The 22,996-nt window shown below is 30.3% G+C and overlaps 1 protein-coding gene across 1 annotated transcript in view; it reads right to left on the reverse strand.

Annotated features, from left to right (window-relative positions):
• Positions 1 to 15,912: 15,912 nt before the first annotated feature.
• Positions 15,913 to 22,996, reverse strand: part of LOC147068393 (uncharacterized) — a 110,454-nt gene continuing 103,370 nt past the window's right edge. Inside the window, exon 3 of the mRNA XM_085953428.1 lies at positions 15,913 to 17,962. Within this exon, the coding sequence (XP_085809554.1) occupies positions 16,579 to 17,962 (1,384 nt within the window). The 3' untranslated portion in view covers positions 15,913 to 16,578. The remainder of the gene's footprint in view (positions 17,963 to 22,996) is intronic.

A 22,996-nucleotide genomic window follows, 5' to 3' on the forward strand; every position in this document is an offset into this window, starting at 1 on the left:
CCACGCTTTTGCACGAGTCCCATTTCCTTTATTTTAATATTTTTATAAACGCCTCAGTAGCGAATGAGTTAACGCGTATTTTTGCGTCATAAATTATAATTACAAACAATGGATACATTAAAACTGGCTGCGGTAATAAAAAATGTCTCAGAGGCTCGAGGAGTAAGCTGCCGATGGGACGCTGTATCCGTGGCGCAACACATTAGTGTCTCCGTCTGAACGCGCTCATTCATTTATGTGTAAATGCAGCCTCTCGAGACACCGGTGTCTGTATACCGGTATCTCGTGTGAAACGGCTCTAAAGGAATTCTCTCTTCTGCATCTAATTCCTTCAATGTCTTCGCTGCGAATAACTCCCTACTAAATTATTGTCATATTATTATATTATGGCTTTATGGTCAAATGACTGCACTACTTTCCGAAGACAAATTTTAGAGAGATAGTCCGTTATCTATTTTTATCTATTATGTTTATTCGCGAGAAAAAAACGATTTACATATTTAGACAAAACAATATCTAAATATATTTTTAGTGTAATAATTAGTTTAATAGTGTAATTTAGTGTAATAATTATTTTAGTTAATTTTAGTGTAATAAATAACATTAAAGGTTTTCATTTTCTGATGTTTGTACTCTGATGTTTGTCTGGTGCTGATCGTGTTTACTCGTATTTAATGGTGAAAGATAGACAGAGATGCTGCGAAGCTATCCATTACGCTAACTCAGTATGAGCAATGAAATGGATGTAAGAGAGATTGATTTATAATGATGATAAATGTTGGTATATTGCTTGACTGATATCAAGAGAATCCGGAAAATGTATTGAAATATATGATGATCCAATAACATATAACGCGATATTATGTATTCTAAATTTAAAATTTTGATATTTTTAATCTAAAAAAACCCTACATTTTTAAATGAGAGACAATAAAACTGCATAAATATTGATCTGGAATGACTCCAATAATTGCACTCTTCTTCATATTATGCACTTTGTCGTAAAATAATTGTTATTTAAAACAATATTAATTCCAACCTAATTAACTGTTCACTCGATAATCATCATCATCATCGCCTGGGGTTGATCTATTGCTGGATAAAAGTAAAGAGATTGGACTCACAGTCTAATCTCTTTGGATAAAAGCCTCCTCTGGCTCCATCCAGTCTTCTTGGTTCCTAGTTATTTGCTCCCACGTACATCCACAGATCTTTATGAGTTCGTCCATCCAGCAGGTTTTAGTGCATCTCTGTGGACGTGAATGCCCCTTGAGTACCGAATATTTTTTAATATTTTTTAAAACATTGTTATTATTAGTTCTGAATTAAAATAATTGATAAACTTATATATGAGAAGAGTTATTGCGCTGTGATTTTTAATATTTTTATTTGGGAAATCAAGCTTAAAAAGCTATGAAAATATTCATATGATGAACAAGAGAGATAAGACGCCCGTTCGGAAGGTATGCTCGAAGTTTCGTAAGAAAAAAAGCAAACACTGTTACGACACATTTTTTATAGTCGCGTTTGATATAAAATACAAAAAAAGGTCATAAATATACTGTCGTGCTTTGGACGCGGGTTGAATTTTTTTCGTGGTACAGCGCGGGTCTATCTTACATTTTTGACCTCATAAAAGATGGTCTCAGCGTTTTGGTTTTTATCTAAATTATAAATTATAAGATAATATTTAAATTTCATATGTATGAATGTACGTGTTTAATTCAACTCTCGCATGTTAGTTATTTGATATTTCATAATAGAGAAATAGTACAACCATCGCTCGATCCGATAGTAAATGCTCCAGTGCATTGAAATTCATTGTACTTACGACATATAATATTATATACATATAACAATGCCATTTAAACAAAAGTGTAATAAACTAATAGTACAATATTTATAATAAACTTCTTCTACATCACTAGGTCACATCACTAAAAAAAGACTAGGTCATAATTCAAACTGTACAATAACTCTACCTACCTACCTACCTAAAGTACCTACCTAAAGTACCTACCTAAAGTACCTACCTAAAAATATATGTGTAAATTATAATGAAAATTGAAGATTCAGTTGTTTTTACCACGTTTTTCTTTGTTCGTCTTCTTGTTTGTCCGGTGGTTGTTTATCCAGTACAAATCTTGCAATCGATTTTTAACTAACTTCCCGACTAGAGCTAGACATTTGAAACTTTTAGAATATATCAGAACACGATGCCAATGCATTCTTTTAATACTTTTAGCCATCTTTAAGTAGAATTGAATTCATTTTCAGTTGATTCTGTTTTGAATGAAAAGTTATTTCGGAAGAAATCCATAATCCAATCCACTATTATTGGTTGCTAAGGGGGTGGTCCTAGCAACTAAATTATTAATATATACGTGCGTTACTATCGAAATCAAAATGACATTTCAGTATTCTATATTTGTTTGTTTGTTTGTTTGTTTGTTTGTTTGTTGCAAAATTGCAAAAGAATGACTTGTTGACAATTGCCATATGTATCCTTAATTATTAATACATATAATTGTCAAGTTTATATGATTCAACAGAAAATTTAAAAACGTGGTCTATATTAAAAGTTCATTTTATCTTGTAATTATTTGTCTCTTAAATATTCTGTTAGTAGGTAGGTTCCTATATGTATATTATGGAATAGCAAATCGACTTCCCTGACCACTTTGCGTCGAAAATATACGATTATAATAATATTATGATAATAGTAATTATTGTCGTGTTTCCACAAATGTTATTCGCAATTATGCGGTATTCCGGGTACCCCATAGTTTAATGGATGTGGTCTTGTGCGATACTATCCATCATGTCGTTAATATATTTGATATCCACCACCAATTAGTAGGTATATTCTTAACGGTTATCACTTTAGCACGTTTCTGTTATTTTCATAATACGGCGAAAATTTAGGTTAGTAGACGTGTCGGTCGTACTGCCGAACCCAAGCGGATAAAGCCGAACAAGAGTTTTGTATTGACATGTCAGACATAACATACAATTTTATTATTCATGTCATTGCGATTGCGGTACAACAGTCGAATCTTATTAATATATCATCTAAATTCTCAATATGTAAAATTGATGCAGGTACTCAGTCTCGTTCTCAAAGTTAACACGGCCAAGAGAGAATAGGCCTGCAAAAGTATTTTTCCTTTTTATTAAGTTTTATATTGGGTTGGTAAATATGTTAAGTATATAATTATTTATTTTAATCATTTTACATGTAGTTTTAGCATTGACATTTTTTATATTACTCCAATGTATTATTATTTATTAAATTTTCGACGAATTTTTATTAATTATCTATAATTATGCGAATTATAAGTATTGCATACATTGTACTACTTACTTTTACTTTTTGATGATGTGCATTGGCTAATGAATCTCATAATACCTGGTACTGCAGTGCGTCAGGTGCCAGCCTTTCATCCGGGAGCCTCCGGGTTCGATTCCGATGAGGTCACAATATATTTATGTGATTTTCTCAAAGCCTGGTGGTTTGCGACTATAGTCTATGATTTCACTTATATTATTATTACACAACTGTTTCACTAAACTACTGTCATTGGGTCTCATAGCTTATTGTAGTGTTAAAAAAAGTCTTTGAATATTTTTATTTAAATTATACTTATATAATTTACTAAGGTGCGGTAATTGGGGTAATTCCGACAGGAATTTCTATGAGATGACTAGAGGTCTATATTTCGGTTAATTATTCAAAGTAGTTTTATATTTACTGCCATTATTGTTTTACCTCTGTTTACTTAATGAAAAGATCTATGATAAATATATTATATCAGATTCTTAAATATATAGTTGGGTTCTTTAAATTGAGAATTTTAAATATTTAGTAATTTTTTTGGCATAGGGGACATTACGAACTATCTTGGGGTAATTCCGAAATTATTCAATGCGCATATTATATTGTTTATTAGTTTATAATCCAAGCCATAGTATATAATAGCCAACAAATATTAGTTTACCTATAAAATATCAAATTTTTTAGATATATCGAAGATAGAAGAATAGTTTTTATCGATTATGGTTCGGTTACGCAGGGCTTAATGAATTAAAAAAAAAACTAGCCAACACCACCTGGAATATGTATTCTTAATTTAAAGAAAACAAATAAATATACTTAACTGAAAAGGTGTGTACTTTTTTTGTCAGATCGCCCATAACATACCTTAACTATTATGGTTTGGTTTAGGCAGGGTTTTATTAAATTTTAAAAACTAACCAACACCATCTGCAAATTGTATTCATAGTGAAAACAAATACTTAAATATAACTGAAAAAGTTTTGTGTGCACAATAATAATAGGATATGTCGAATGCTAACAGCCTACCTCTGCCCTTCGCCACTGGTGTAAGTTAGTAGTTAAAATAATTATGATACTTTGTTGTCGAATCTAGAATCTTATTCACAATATAGAAAAAAAATGCTATCCTTTAAGATTCTTGTCTGCTTTTAACTAAAGAATTATAAGTCCTGGGAACTACGCAAAATGGAGGCAACATTATTATTATTATTATTTGTAGAAGGTACCTTGTTACAATTAATAATAATCATACAGCTACGTCAATTTACTGTAAAACGTAGTACCAAAATTCTTGCATTTTTGATCGCAGTCACATACCTGCAAGTAGATCCAAAAACTTCGATATATTATTTGCACACTCATGCAATTGAATTTCTTTGAAGTAGCTTCTCTGGATAATGTAGTATTGCTAGAATTACAATTAATTTAAAAACTAAATAATGAGCTTCCATGAAGATTACATATTTCATATAATTATTACCTATATAATTTATAATGACGTGAAATAATTGCATTACAATGAAATTTTGTTTAATAGAACAAAAAAAAATCTCAACAAGACATAGGTGTTTTCTTTCCCTTCGGCGTTTTAATTTTGTTGATTCTTATTGTAGTCAATTCAGCTTTGGTGCATTTTCTCAAACACTTAAATTGCCCAGTCGGTTTATCTCGACATATTTCTCTGGTATAATAACCTTTCCCATTGGACTTAACCACTCGCTTAACTTTGGATAAGGATTTTTTATTCTCTGTGCGTTTTGGTTTTTTAATTTTCTTCGATTTCTTGCTCAGCTTCAGGACGCGTTTTGGTTTTTTAATTTTCATCGATTTCTTGCTCAGCTTCAGGACGCTTTTTGGTTTTTTGACCGCTTTGGATTTTTTAACACGTCGTTTAACACTCGTCGATCGAGTTTTTCCTGTTGACACTTTCTTAATTTTTTTGTTTATTTTGGGTGACTTCGGTTTTGACTTAGGTTTTAATTTACGAATTGATTGAAGTTTTGATTTAGATTTCGTTTTGAGTACATGTTTCTTGGTTGGTACACTTTTTTTTTCAGTCTTTGTTTTTGATTCACTGTCGGTTTTTGAACCTTTTTGTGGTACACATACGCAATACAATTTTGTCATAATGACGTATTATCTTACTAATCAATTTAAATAGATAAGTTCAAGTAATTTAACAATATTAACAACATCTAAATTTAATAAAATGGCCAAATATGATTGTTTGAATAATATGTCAAACATTTTATTTTCGATTTCTTTTGTTTCTCAGAATTTTTATAAAAATATTTAAAACCGGCTATAGACAAAACATTCTATCGTTGGTTTTTGTTTTATTTTAAAATAAAGAGGTTATTTTTGTGGCATGGCAGGTTTCGCCAATACAACATACATAATAAATATTAGGATTTAAAAATAAAGATACCTAAGTATATTAAATTAATTATATAAACAAATAACAATGGCTTAACAATACTAGCTCATTAAAATCATGTTTGGTGTAAATAACTACACACTATTTATAGTCTTTCATCAATTTCAAACCAACAATAAATAATATCTTTGTTTTCTTATTTATCATACAGCTGAGGATCGTGTATTTTTATATGTCAACCCAGCAATACGTAAATTACCCACGAACATTTAAAAGAAAACATAATAATCTATTATTCATTTCAAAGACTGCCCGAGAGTTCGCAATAAACACACCCTAAAAAGTGCTACTAGCCCCCGTACTTTTCCTTGTACATTCCGAATACCCAGACACTCCACGCTTTGAGTCTATCGATGAACACCTACATGGGTTACAGCTATAACTACAGGTACTTACGAGTTATTATGGCCTGTCGCATCCAAAAGTGGTTATTGAATGCGCGTGAGCTAACGGTTATAATTATTAGGATTTTTGGTGTCCGTTTGTGTAATCCGCGCTATCTTGTCATTTAAGCATGCCTCATATGAATATTAAATCAGACATTGGATGCCTCAGATGATTGCACTTTATAATAATAGTTCTAATATTCAGTGTCATTATTATCATTAACCATTTCTTTTATTCAATGAACAAAGCATATTGGCGCGATACCAGTGGTTATTGGAGTTCAAATGAATGTCGTATTTTTTTCAAAAGGGATTTTTTCTGGTATGTACTATTATCTGAAGTGTTTACAAGTTATAATATTGTGTCTTTATTATCGATTATAGATTCACTTCCGGTTTTTTATAACATTGTTGATTGTTTGCCATGGTTCCTAGTGCCTAAAGTTGTGATTAAATTGAGACGCACGTCGCGTACTATCACGTGACGACACAGTAATCTGTCGCTACGGTAGTGTGTAATGTCGTTTTTCTTGGTGTTTAAAATGTTATCAGACTGGTGTTCACATCCCGTAGCACATTTTTAACCTTTAAAAGAACATTGTCAGTTAGCAAAGTCTGCCGAAATCACCAGAACAAGAATGAGGTCACCTCACGCGTACCGCACTGCATCGACACCCGCATGACTCAATTAACTTTTTTTTTATCATTTTCTACATGCCTACACATTTTCAACTCAGGTCATGTCAAAATCGCGTGTTTTTTGTTTTTAGCGGTGTGCACTATGTATTTTCTATAAGAATGTTGTATATTATCTATGGTCTGCAGGTTGGGTTATGTTCAAAATATTATCTATCGCAATATAATATTGCAAGTAATTTTAACGTACGCATACGTAGAAACTGTTAAAATTAATCGAAATTAGCATGAATAATGAATATTAATTCAAAATACTAATACATTAGAGTTGGCACTCTCCATAATAGAGTTTACAGAGATGGTGATCGTTCAAAACATTCTGCAAAATGACGAAACCATAAACATGTATATGTTTAAGATAATGAAAATATAATGGTCGTAATCAGATATAGTCAGATAATATAGGTTCGTTTTTGTATATTTAAATAATTTACAGATTTACACTTATAATATACTATTACATACCTGGATACTATTATGCTTTTTTCTTATGATCAGCTGCATATACAGTGCACGCCTCTGTAAAGGTCAGATGTATACTCGACTTCATTTCACTCTCAAACTTTTTGGAATTTATATTTAAAAATCGAAAAAATAGGGATGTTATGTAGTGTATGCTAGATACAGATTAATTTTATAATAGGTATCGGGTTTTATTGAAAATCGATATTTTGTGTGATTTGGTAAAAAAAGAAAATAAAAGGTCGATAAGGACTTGATGCTGATGAGTTAAAAGGTTATAAAGGTTAGTTACTGACGACCTTGTACTATATAGATATTATTGGCGGATGCAGGCAATTTATGGAGCCTTAACTGGATTTGGGCTGTAACGACATCGACGAAGTTGAAAAATAAAATATAAACAAATCAATAACTTACTATTTACTTAATTGATAATCCAATATCAACTTTAAAAAGTAGTTCGTAAACAAGTTTATGTTGAGTGTTAAATTATTAATATTACAGTCGAACTTGGTTGTTACGAGGAAGATGGGACCGACTGAATTTGCTCGTTATATAAAATTTTTCGCGCCACGTTCTATTTAAGCATTGAACATAAAAAATCTGAAAACCTTCGTAAAAATCCCCGAAACAAGCATGGCATTCGTAAACTACAAAAGAGGTTGTTTATTGTAATGAAGTGCTGAGTCGCCGGCGCTGGTAGGCACTTACTGACTTCACAAATTTTGGATTTTTTAGATGCAATGTCAACCATATGCGTGGATAATTTATCAATGTTGTCAGCGAAAACACCAATTAGGTACTTAGACACTTAACTAGCGTCATAAACTTAATCCCATCCCGGCGGCATCGGTCTATTTAACTGCCCGGTCGGATTTTATTGCTTAAGGTCGAAAATGTTGTTTATAAACGATCGACACATTAACAGTTTTGCTCGGTATACCCGAGAAGTAGCTCATTATAAACGTGAATAAATGTATGGAGAAAATAATAAACTAAAATGCCAACGAATGTTTCCTCATTACATCCGAGATCTCGCTATTTCCGTTATCGTAATAACCAAGTTTGACTGTATTTATTTCAATATGCAAAAATCATCATTTTCTAAAAACCGTTTACTATATTATTACATTCGAAGTGTGAGCAATAACTAGCAGTACTATTAAAGTTCACAGTTTCGAGTCACGGCCTGACTATTTGTGGGCCTTGGATTGATTACAATGCGCATAACCAAATGTACCCAGGTTCAAACACACATTGGAAAAAATATACTTAAGTTACATATTTTCCAGGTGAGGGATTCAAATTCGGGTGAAGCCACGGCTCCAAAGCGGCGTATGTCACCACTTATTATTTAGTAGTTGGAAATTATTAATATATAAGTACATAATATTATATAAAAGCAACAGAAGAGTGAATGGCGTAGCTTTGATTAGTACTGATATAAAAATAAATACCTTCTCTCTCTTCCACGTCGTACCCTTATGAATGAAGATTGAGATCATTCTGAATTGTAATCATTTTTTGCGTTACCAATACTCACGGCCTTCCTCTTGTCTCGGGGCAGAATAAAAGCTACATCCAGTGTGATCTTTCATCAAATAATTCTATGAAAAAGATCTCTTCCATTGTTTCACTTTATTTTAAGGCTACCAATAACCATCAGATTTTTCAGATTCTTAGAACCACAACGAGTATACGTTTGAAAATTGCAGAATCCATATTTTACATAATATTTTAGGCAGTCGTTACATTATTCTGGATAGCCTCCATTATCTGCCTAAATCAGTGGGCGGCAAACTCATTAGTCAATAGAGCCAAATATCAACAGCACAACGATTGAGATTTCTTTTGAGAGCCAAATTTCTTAAACTTAAAACTTTATAAATTTTAATTAAAATTTTGAGTCTTAATTTAACTATAGGTATCTACACTGAATAAAACTTGTTATACTACTTAATAATGATCTTATTTACTGACAAAAAATAAATTTTAACTAAGATATCCATAAAATTAAATCATGGCAATGACTGACAACACATATCCTTGAAAAGTTTGGGTAAGTCATGTTTGTGTGTTGTTTTTAATTTTAGGCACGATTCCAGGTTCTCATCAATAAGACGACTTCTCAATGTACTCTTGAAAAATTCGTGTTTGAAAAAGATTTGTCACATTCACAATTTTATCGAGTGGAATATGATGTTTTTCCATGCACTTAATTACAGCATTTGCAATGTCTTCTCCTCGTGTTTGACCTTCGAGTGGCAATAATCCTAGACGTTCTTCTTTAGGACATGTAGATGAAATAAATCGTACAAAAAGTGTAACATGTGCTGTATCATTTATGCCACAAGACTCGTCAACTGCTATTGATAAAGCTGAAATTAATTTTAAATATTTGACTTGCTGGTTGATTATATTTGAAGATATTCTATCTTTCACTGTTTTAGAACGTACATGGTCATTTGTGGAAGAGCCGCACTCAAGGGGCCAAAGAGCCGCATGTGGCTCGCGAGCCGCGGTTTGACGACCACTGGCCTAAATCATTCAAAGCATTTCACACTGATCCCACATCTCAAACACATATCTCCATACAAAATAAAATTGAATAAAAACCGCGAATAAAAACATAAACGGCGAAGATTTGAATAATTAAATAAATAATGAATACACAAGAATATCTAATGATAAACAACCCGTAGATTACCAGCATAGTAAAAATGAATAATATTTAACATAAACAATGTATTTAAGCTACGTATTCAAAACACACACCAATTAATAACGATCTGCATCGTTTGAGAGCCACTGTGCGGATTTATATTCCATTTTATACAAAACGATTTCAGCTTCTGTTATCCGAATTTATTTGACGTTATATTTGCAAGCCTTTGTGCTGCTTCACGTAGGTGCATATATTTTTTAATATATTAATTCTTTTATCTAAAATTGTATTCTTGATGTCCGCATATGTCCTTGTACGTGGATTAAAATTCTTGAAATATTTTACCAACGACAAAACATCGGTGATATAATTATGAATAACTTAACAATAAATATGAACCTACTGAAAAAAGTCGAACTGAAGAGATTCATTATCAATAGCGTAACTTACAAGAAAAATAACATGCATAAACACGAAAAAATAAATAAATTGAATACTTTTATTTTGGTTGTAATTATTTTTCCTTTTATTTTTTTGAAAAATTCTTGACTCGTGTGGGCTTCAATTTATAATTAATTATTATTGTTTACTATGTATAATATTTACTAATGCATTTGTTTCTAGGACTATTCCAAACTATGTATAGGTAGGTACATAATAATATGTTGGTAAATTTGTTTAGTAGTTGACTATAATATTACACATTTAGGTTTCCAGTAAAAATAAAGCTGATGTCATATACTATTATTTTCTTTACGTACATATAGAAAAAAGCAAAAATCCCAAATTTTTCCTCGGCTTCCTCGTGAAACATGTACAGGTTAGTAAGAAACCAAATACTTTGTCGTTTGTTCTCACGCAGTAGTCCAACTGAATGCAAATTAATATTCATGTCATAGAAGGATGTTCGTAGAAATGTATGCATTTTTTGTTTTGGCGGATAATGATCAAACGAATTATCACAGACGACCATTCTACTGAATTAGCATTCGCAGAACGTTTAGACCCGAGATACATAAACAGACAATGTATTTAATTATCCTCACGAATGCAGTGGTGTCTTATATATATAAATATATATATATTTGTTAATATTTAAATATTGTTCGATGCTCTTTTAATCTTGAGAGACAATTATTAAAACAATTGAGATAAAATTGATTTTGCAGAAACATGAACAAGTTTATATAAATTTAATATTATTAATAACAATATATTGTGTTGTGAGGCCTTTTCTCCAAACTTCTTTTAATTACAGTTATCAATATTTATTGACGCACAATAATATTTGAATCACTTGAATATGCGAATAAAAAAATGTGAGTTTAAAGCATTGGGATGTAAGTTAAAACTTAATTAGGAGCATGTATTCCTAAACAGTAAACCAAGCAGAAAATGTAAGAGTAACGATTAGTCAGTTCAATTCGAAAATGATTAAGGAATCAATTATTGCCTTTTTTAATTTGGTCACACGTGCAGACGTTTGGTGCAAGGGTGGTTTGAAAATGGGTCGACAAACCCGCATGCGCAGTTTTCTTATTTTGTCTCTCTTCTTTACATATTATATAGGTACGAGTACTTACTCTTTTATGTTTTTCTGTAATTTTTCTATATTTCTTATGATTGGGTACCTACTTATATTTTCAATAACTCTCCAATACATTCTTTATAACTTAATATTTGATATAATTTAATTTGATTTATTATGTATTTTGTGTCTATCATATATTCTTTTTATTCTTTATTATGATAATACTTGTTCTCTGTGATTGATCTAAATAATAAAAATTACCTACATAATATAGTATCGTTGGCATTCGGTTACTGCTAAACACTACACCCCAGATTATTATAAACATTTTGTTCAAATTCAACAAAAATACCGCAGATAGCGTAGTTATTGAAGTATTACGTGAAAGGGTAGAAGTTACTTTGGTACGAAATCACGGTGGGGCCAAGATTTTTCAGGTGTTTCCATATTCTACAATTTTTGATTGTGTGACATTTGTATTGTGAAGACTAGATTAAGAATAAATAATTATTGGCAATTAAAAAAATACAAAACCACTTTGGTGTTGTGAAAAAGGTTTGTAAGTATCCATTGTTTTAATAACTCTTTTAACTAAAACTCTGATAATGTTTTATATTACGAGCTTTTGGAACTTTTTCGGAAGAACTTTTGTAGCTTTAAAAGTTTTATTTTAAGTGTCTCATTTTTATAAAACTCTCTTCTAAAACTCTCTTTAAAAATCATTAATTACTTACTTTATGTGGCGATACAGTCCATTCAGGTCCATGGCCGACGACGCAACCATCTAATCTCGCTCTCCGTTTTTCTGGATAACATTGATGATGTCCGCCCATCTAAGATCCGAATGCCTACTGGATTTCTTAATAAACTTAATGGAAAGCTCTAGAGTCATAAAATCTAATAACGTGTCATGCCTAACTGATAAATTTAGTCTTATCTGCAAACATATCATATTTGCGTAAAGTTCGATAGTTTTGACAGAAAAAAAGACATAGTCGCAGCGGCGCCGAGCGATAAAAATCGATATAATAGAATTTTTGGAAGTACAGTCGTGAATAGTACCCGTCATAATAATCACAGTCGCCCTACGTAATTCCTGCTCACTAGAAAAATGGAAGAAATCGCATCTATGTATGTTGAAGTTTAAATACTTTCACTGTATTTGACTATTTATTGAAAACAATAATCCGAAGTTACAAAAATATATTTTTAAATGACCATGTTTGAAATTAAGTGATCAGTGGCGTCCGTCTAATAATCGTTGTGTAGTTTAGTTATTAGCAATATTGTACCTAATACCGGTGTCCTGATTGGTAGAGTGGCCGTCCCTGGAGCCGCAGATGTAGATAAAAAAACGTGTTGTTTTTCAACGTGTGTTTGATCCAGTGCAAGATCGCAATGGGTTCGGCGAATAGCTAACAGCCAAATAACTATTCCTCGCAAAGTACAAATTTTAATATTACCTTCACTGTGTAGTCGGAAATACACTCCAATTAGGAGGAAATATGATAATTTTCATTTTACTCATTAACAGCGACATTTCAACTAATAACTTTACTAGTGTTTTCGTCATCTTTATAATATTAACAACCGGTTCGACAATAGCTAAATAGTCCTACAACTGGTTCGATAAACTGATAACAAACTGGCTGAATGATATCTACCTCTATTAGTACGTAATAACAGATCCAAAATTACGTGTACAGTAATAGGACAAAGGTGTAGTATCTGAGAATTATTTTGTCATTGAAGTCATTGGGTCAATTTCGTTTTGTCTAGAATTCAAACCACATTTCGTTTGACCTGTCACGTCCACTGTCAAATCTATTTTCTGTGCTGCGTTTGAATTCATAACCACAAATTGTGGGTACGTGGACCTGTATGGATAATATTTTATTTGTTAGGAAAAACCAGGTCGGTAAAACTTTCAAGTGAATTATTTGAAGGTTTTTTGTCATTACATACGTATTGTGCAATGCCAAAAGAAAATGCCTATTATAATATCTATTATGTTTTTCTTTTACATAATATTTGAGACAATATAAATATTGCATACATATCTATTACTTATCTATATGTTATTATGGTGGGAAATAGACGAAGGTTATTTTCAAAATTATTGCTACTTACAATATTATGGCATTCATGTTGACTAAGTGCTCGGCCGTAGTGGTTTGGCGGGCGCGGCGTGGCAGCGTCTTGCGAAACTCAAACGTATAACCGTGTGTATTATGCCCCAAAAAAGACACTGTCTACGAACATTTCACACACGGTTATACGTTTGAGTTTCGCAAAACGCCGCCGCGCCGCGCCCGCCAAACCACTACGGCCGAGCACTAACAAGCTGTCGAATTAATCTGTTTATATCTAAGTCACACCAATTGTCACCCATATAATCAAATATTTGTAAATGATGAAAATAAATGTTTTACTTTAGTGTGGACTTACGTTTTAGGGACATAACATCCACGTTTGATTTTTAAAATTGAGAATTTTGTAAAATCTGATAGTAAATCTAATGCTTACGTCTAGTTAGACCAAGAAAGTCGCTGCAATTCATGGAATGTATTTAGAAATGTCCTACCATTAGTTCCGCCATATTTCCGGGACAATGAAATCAATTCATTAGTCCCGTGTGTTTATAAGCGTTCAAATAATGTGTGTTATTTTAATTAGTAAATTATTTAGAAATAATTAATTTTGCTGGGATGTTCGACGATATGGTTTTTTTCGTGTTATGAAATGTAGTCAATTTTTGACTAAAATTCCGTTTAGTAGCTCTCTCGGAAATATACTGGAAGATAACTGGAGGAGAGGATGTTACACTACTTTACTACTGTTAAATAGTAATTCATTGTTCATCTCATAAAACACAATATGTGTAATGACAAGCTTAATAAATGTAGTAACCTATACATTTATACCTATCTAAAAATGTTAAATGTTTTCTTTCCAATTGTTAAAATATGAGATAGGTTTTTTATCCTTTTTGATAATAAAACAGATGTTTGAATATTGGTTTTAATAAAATTATTTAATATTAGAATTTACCATTAAAACGAAAAAAATATTGTACATATACCTAATCTAACAAGTATTTGTATGTGATGAAAAGTAGAACTATCTGTTTTACAATATTCAGAGCTAACGATGAAAAACGCTTTATACGTTTTTAGTTATTAATTATTTTTACAATATAAATACTGTCTTGTGGAATAATTGCAATCCCTGTACTAAGTCTTGAATTATGGCTAGTTTTAATTTTCATCTTTGAATATGTAGATTTGGAGTTTTTTGTCAATAATTGGAATAAAACAAAATTTATTAAGAATCCGAAATATTTTCTTTATTTTCAACTTTAATTCGTAATTGATATTGTCATACATTTTTAAATAAATTTACTTAAGTACCTAGTCATAATAACATTTTTAAAGTTATTATTAAATTGCTGTTCTATAATTAAATACAAAAATATTATATAAAAATCTATGAATCCAAACCTTAAGAAGTAAAATGACACATTATATACATTAAAACATAAATAATTAATAAAGAAACATATGAAGTCCATTTGCTGGTTTTTATACTACTTGCAAAAGTTTTATTATAAATGATAAACCACGCATATAAATAATTATCTTTATCATTGCTTTTATTAGGAAAAATCATATATAGTAATAATATATAAACAAATATAGTTTGAACAACTATCTTCAATGGATATTTAAGAGAGAATTAATATGATTTAACGATTTGAAATTGGATAACTGAATTTAATATGTAAGTATATGAAACGAATTTGAAATGGTTTCTTTTTGTGAAAATTAAATGTTTTTTATGCGAAAATTTTAATATTCGTATCAATACAAAATATTAATATCAAACACATAGTTTTAATTGGTTTACAATTAAATATATAGCATTCATCATGTAAATAATCACATTATTTTTACAGTACATCAGTATTAAATTCAATTGAATTATAAAATATTCAGAATTAATAAAAAAAATATTTAAATTACTCTTTTAATTACCTATCTCTAAAGAGAATTAAAGCTATAAAAATATTATGAGTCTTAGTTTATTCACAAAAATATGTACAAAGTCTTTTATAAAAAATTACATAATAAAAATAGTACAATAATACCAAATATTTGCAATTTGAAAATATCTTCAATATAATATGGAGATTACATATTATTATTTATTTTGTACAAAGATATAATATAGACAAAACACTGTGCAACTAGGTAAAAATAATTCAATAATTGAATTGTTAGATGTATTTAAAAGAGAGATCTTTTGTATTTATTTTAATAATAATTTGATATATAATATAAAATATTTTCGTGGAAAGAAAGTCATATAAATTATTGATAATATATTGTGAGGGTAATTAAAAATATTATGAAATTGTATACGTATTTTAGGAAACCATTATTATTTTTGAAAATATCAGAAATGTCGATGAAATAAAAATACTAAGTATAATATTTAAAAAAAAATGGAACAAACAAAAACGTTATTTTATTAATATAGCACATAGTTGTTTTAGCTCATTATTATGTATAATATTTATTTTAATGATGTATTTTTCTTAAGATTAGCTGAGAATTATAGTAACAATATAACCGTGATATAAACAATAAGGAACACTTACGTAGATACAAAAATAATAGTAGGTACTTCCTAAATTACCCTAATGGCTTCCAACAAGTTAGTAAAATACTCGAAAAGATCAAGACGATAATAAATTATTTACATAACAATAAGACAATTAACATCACTACCTTGATTGATCACATCCACCTAAAACTAAAATTGTAATAATAACACTGAGATCTTAGTAAATTGCTGTAGTTTTGAAAAGTTATAAAAAATTTACTCTATTGAAACAATAAAAATATTAGAAGCAAAATTCATTGATTAAGTACTCATGTACTATTGCTTGATTTACATTAAAGATCATTTATAAACTAATAACAGATTACAATAATCTCACAATTAGTATCAGTCTTTTTTACAGTCATTCATTTATGTGTTCACTTTCCGAGTAACTTATCATTAGCGTCTCATTATGTCTTCAATGCTAAATCCTTTCTTCGCCGGTGGATTGTTCCCCATTTGTCTCACTGCTGGCGGTGGTTGAATTCCTACCATATTCTGGATACCCAAACTGATAGAATGTGTTACATTTGCACTCGTTGATGGAATTTCTCTAGATAAAACTTCCGTTTTTGATGGTCCTACAGGATTCACTTTAGGTATATTATTTGAATTGGGTGGATCAATTGGAGATATGTCTTTTTGGTGTAAATGTTTAATAATCAAGTCCTGCGCTACCATAGGTGGGTGACTTAACGGTGGGGGTAATCGAGAAGATGGATTTGACAAATGTAAATGAGAATCGGGTGGTTTCATAAGCGTTTGTGAAGGTTGTGTAATAGGTCCCATTTTGTGGTGTAAATTCATGAGAGGCGGTGGAAGACCCATATTTGGTGGTGGTATTAAAACATTATTTCTTGGTAAAGTTAAGTTAGTCGGACCTGGAGAAGGTGGCCTAGATCGGTATTCCGTAGATGTAGATGGCCTTCCAAGTTCAGCAATATCAGGCGGTAAAGGTCGCTTTCTGAATGAACCAAGATACATTCCAGGATTCCCTTGTATTATTGGAGTGCCTGGTGAGTTTGAACTTTTTATAGGTTGTTCAACTGGTGTTATATGATGCAAGTCTCTTCGTATTTGTAATTGAGGATGTCGAATAGGACTGTCGTTAATGTCTGTATGTGTTCTAGCAACCTTTTCATGAGAATTATCATTGCATCCAAATCTATGTTTGTCCATAAGCATTTCGTTTTGTTGATAGAATCTGCTTTTATCAGAGAAGTGGTGGTCATGATGAGGTCTCATAGTGTAAGGACTGGCAGTATTTCTTGGTTCATTGTGATGGCAATGAGTACGTTCTGGGGTCGGTGAAGCTCTTCTAGCATGAGGTTGAGGATTATATTCTTCTGTTCTGCCACGCGAGATACTTTCGTTAGACGGAGATCTGGGTCTCCTAACTGGTGAATGATCCGGTGAGTCGAGATCATCAGGATCGTCGTCATACATGGAATCATTTAAGGGTGACTGAGGTCTATCTTCTTCTCCGACATCTAGCACTTCTGGAGGAACGTCTCCAACAGCGTGCGTTAAGGCGTGTCTTCGAAGGTCACAGTTCCGACGGAATACTTTTCCACAGGAGTTGCATTCGTATGGTTTGTGATCGGTGTGGGTGAGAAGGTGTGTCTTGAGGTTAGAGCGCTGGTTGAAACTTCGGCTACAGACAGGGCACTTGTGAGGTGACTCTTCCATGTGCAGGATCTTGTGGACTGCCAAGGTGCGAGACTGGCAGAAGCCTTTGCCGCATTCCGTACATTTGAACGGTTTTTCCTTTGAATGGATGTATCTGAAATGAAAAAAAAATATTGTAAGTGATCAGGTGTCTTCATTGGTATTTTTTAAAACAATTATTTTTAAAGGGAATTTTAAAAGAAAAACACACATATATGTGTATATTACAGTAGTGAAGGGTAGAGGTAGGCTGTTAAGATTTGCCATAAATCGTGCACATTATACTTTGTTAGTCATATTTGTTTTTATTGAATGAAGTCTACAATTTACAGATGGTATTGGTTAGTTTTTAAAAATCAATTAAACCCTGCCTAAACCAAACCATAATAATTTTGGTAAGTTTTGAGCGATACGACAAAATTGTTCACACCTTTTCATTTATACTCATTTGTTTTGAACACATATTAGGCATATTGTTGGTTAATTTTTTTAAATTCATTTAGGCCTGCCCAAACCAAATTATAAAAGATAAAAAATATTATTATATCTATAAAATATTCAAAGTTATGTATAATTTAATTGCATAATTTTAGATATTTTAATGATAGGCGAGTATTTTTAGACTATCATCTATTATGGCTTGGTTTTCGCAGGGTTTAATTGAATTAAAAAAATAGCCATACAATCTGTAAATCTTAGTCTTAATTCAATAAAAACAAATACGTACGACTAACAAAGTTTAATGTGCACTATTTATGGCGGATCTTAACAGTATACCTTCACCCGTCGCCACTGGTATATTACGATAATGGGTACAAAATATGCTATTTTGATAAGAACTTAAATAATATAAAATGATCATCTTTTTTATCAAGATCTAAAAAGATGTCTGCACGCATCGAGTCATGGTAATCGCATGCCATTTTCGAAATAATAATATATTATATTATTAAAATATCTAAACAATTATAAAGATCTATTCTTGATATTCAGTTAAAAAAAATTATAGGATTTTTATTAAATTTATTTAGGTGAAAATAATCGGTAGGTTTATTTTTCTTGGATAATAGTTTTCGTCCTTGGCATCATTTTTTGTAATATGAACGTATGCTACCTGTTAGAAGTTAGATACTACTTAGTCCTAATATATAATTAGCTGATTGCTTGATAGATTATTTTATTCTAAACTTACTCACATAATATAGGTACTTAAGTATTTTTGATACTTAAACTATATTTGGAAATATATGTAAAATAAGTCTTGACATAAATATTATTTAAATACGGAAATTTCGACAGATTGAATTATTTCTGTCTTACTAAAATGAACATATATATTTCTGATTTTTGTGAAAATAAGTAGGTAACCTTTACAATATATACCTACACTAGTCAAAATTTAAATAATAAATTTTAAAATACAAGTAATAACATTTTTCTACAATCTACTATTATACTATCCTATAAATAGTCACCTTGGATATGTTTATAACGGTAATAAATCTTTTTGTTTGTGCTAAAACTGTTTTATTATATAGACCGCCCAGTAGATCAACATACTTCTTTTAAGTGTGCACATAACATGATTTTAAAATAAAAGTTTGTTTCGATATCAAAATCAGCAATATTTATTATAGAGTATCGTTATACATAATATTATAATATACTAACTCGATTGATAATTAATGTCCTAAATACATAATTTCTAGTGGAAAGTCCTTCATAATTATATTATTATCTTTACATTGTTCAAATGTGAACCCCACCTCCTTCGACCTTCGACTTAGTAGTAGGTATATTTATTGACTTTCAACTTTCATACGATTGAGTAAGTATTCTATTACACTATATATGCAAAATAGTCAATTTTATGTAAGTATATTATTTCTTAGCGGTAATCCAAAGATATTTAAATAAATAACAAATTATTCTTTATTTTTTTATTACTTTAAGTGCCTACTGGATTCATCTATTAAGACTTGTTAACTGAAAAAGTTGAAGGTTAGCATAACTAAATTAGTCTTCAATAAAACCTTCAAAATATTCACATTGCATGAATCATAGGATTTATTTTCATTCTAATGAGTAGCCATACGGTGATATGCTTTTTGTAGTACTTCGTATCATACTGACTCGCAAAGCTCAAATCATGCAGCAAATACAAAATTATATCAACCCCTATTGTTAGGTAGTCAAAATTAAGTTTTTCACATATTTTCATGATCGAAACAATTGTGTTTAATTTACAGTATTTCCACCTTCATATATTAAGCTTATTCTTTGCTGTATTTGTGATTCGTTTCGATTTTGCTTCCTTTTAGTCAATAGGTATTTGAGACAATGGGTAATCCATTATACTAAATTATCACACATAATATTTACGTCATTATCAGTCAGTATGTATGTAGATTTTTTTGAATATTGTATTTAAATTTGAGAGCAGCATACCTGACACACCGTTAAATTGACAATACAATTTTGTATTGCAGTATAAGTATAATATTTGGTTATGAATACACTATATGAACAAAATATAAATGAACAGTAATCAGAGGTGATTTTTTAGATGACGCAATCGATTCACCAGAAGATTTAAAAAGAGGGCTCTAAACAGTTCAAATCAATCATACAGATATTAAATCATACTAAAATCTTAAAAATATATGCATTTCTCACAAATTAAGTAAACGATATCACAAAAACCACAACGAAATTTCTGCAATTAACATGGAAGGGGCTTATAACAAAACCATTCAAGTATACAAAAAAACTGCTAATATTATTGTGTATCATCACTGCCACCTTCAATAATGAATTGACAGTTAACACCGTCATAGAAATTATTATTTTTAGTTACTACACGATATGATTCTAGGGATGAGATACATTAATGTTTACTTTATTTTAGCATGCGGAGTCACAAAATCAGTCGCCACTGTCATAAATAACTATAAGCTATAAAATTCTCATGTTATTCAAAAAAGTTTCAGTTCTAATGGTGTTAAACCACGACAATGTGAAACTCGATCCCTTGCATCAGATTTTATTTCACTGCATGGCGCATAAAACATAATCCGCAGAGTAAATTGGCCAGTTGTTGGTATGCAAGCTGCAGTTTCCTCGCGAAAAACAAAGGCATCGGGTTACGTGGAGCAAACGGTGTGTGCTATATTGTTGAGTTTACATTTATAATATTCAATAAGAAGCATGCAGAGTTGTATTATTCTATGCGCGAAAGGAAAAGGGAGAAAAATTTAAAAACATTATAACTGTTCAGAAAAACCAAAAAAAGGTTGAAGCTTAAACAACGTTGTATGGGAACTCATATGTTTATGTGTGAAATTCAATCATTTAATTAGCCTTTTTTCATGAACATATTGGTACATTTATGTAGGTATACACATTATGGATAATTTAGTATACTTATTACCCAAGCCATAAATATATTAATTTTCCTTATAATATAAATATATAATAAAAAATAATTATTAATGGAAACGCATATTTCCTCAAAAATATCCATGTACCTACTCAGTGTTGTCAATTTTTGTACTGATTGTAGTACATATACAATACTATAGAAGCGTAACAATTAACACACTTTAATACTCGGTCATTGTCCTTATTGCATTCATAAAAATCACATTAGGTAGGTACTTTTGGTTAATTTCATGTGAAGTTATTTTATACTTACTATTTATAATACATACATAGAAATATATAGTAATGTAAATTAATAAATTTGATATGAAGTTATAAACTGGTTGTAGATTATAACGATTAAATATGAATGTTACGTATATATTGGGATCGATCCAGTGCTCTAAGTTTGGCCTGCCAATATTAAAAAAATAATAATTTAAAATTATGATAAGTATAGAATGTTATATTATAATTTTGTAAAATGGAATTTTACCATGTGAATACTAAATCAATTTAAGAATAAAACCATGACACGATCATCTATCATATTTAGTTGAAACGGATACAAAAGTAATTCTTATCTATGACTGATATATTTACGATTTGTCACTCATTACATTAAAACTGTATCTCAAACATTATATTATAACATATTCTGAGTTTATAATCGTAAGTAGTAGGTACATAATGCAACAATTACCAAACAAGCTATTTTATGATTTTCAGTCAAAATATATTTATTTTAAATTTAAATATGTAGCTATTCAAGTAATATTATGCAATAGTTAAAAATAATTCTATCAATTTATTGTATGGTGTTTATAATATACCTACCTAGATACAAATTCGAAGGCTGCTTATATTGGTACATAATATACCTATGCATATAGTTGAAATCAGTTACACAAAGCTATATTTAATTTGGAAACCTCTCACAAACGATTGCGTGCTACAAAACAAATAAAATAAAATAATCTTAACCATTTAGAGACGGATTTACTTATATGTTTAATTAGCGAATACAGATAGACCATTCGACGGAATAAGTTGCATGACAAAAAAGCGTTAGCTTTTAATAATTATATATAAAAGAATGCTCTCCATAAGATTATTTTCTCTTTATATTGTATATCGACGACTGAGTAATTATACATATTTAATTACTCGTATGCATGTTGCGTGAAATTAGAATTAAATTACAGGAAACTGTCTACGTAGTTACCTACAATAATTTATATCTTATGCACAGTGCTAAAGCTTATATTATAAGGAAATTAATAATATTGTTAACATGTCTTTCTGTACGTGATTCTGTAGATTAAATTATTCAATGCAATTTATTAAAGTTCACGCCATTTATGTGTAAACAATGAATATAATATTGTTATATATTTGCTTCCGTAAAACAGTGCAGCTTCTTTTATTCACAGATACCTACCTACTACAAAATATTTTCATTCTAAAAAAACAAATTGCCGTATAAATTATTAATCACATGATTCATTATTTTTCTATCTTAATATATTCTATTAAGTACATATTATTATAACAGTAGCATGGGAAATAAACGTAATTTAATTTAAGCGTGGATGAAAATTAAAATTAATACTACATAGGTACGCCATAGTATTTTTAAAATATTCTGGAAACCAATTGCGTCGCCTAGAGTCATAAATCACATTTTGCAATTTTGACATTATTGAGTTAAATATACTAAGTGATTCTC

Source organism: Rhyacophila brunnea, unplaced genomic scaffold (genome assembly GCF_057557595.1).
Source record: "Rhyacophila brunnea isolate RB1 unplaced genomic scaffold, BYU_Rbru_1.0 scaffold_3, whole genome shotgun sequence".
NCBI classification, from domain to species: domain Eukaryota; kingdom Metazoa; phylum Arthropoda; class Insecta; order Trichoptera; family Rhyacophilidae; genus Rhyacophila; species Rhyacophila brunnea.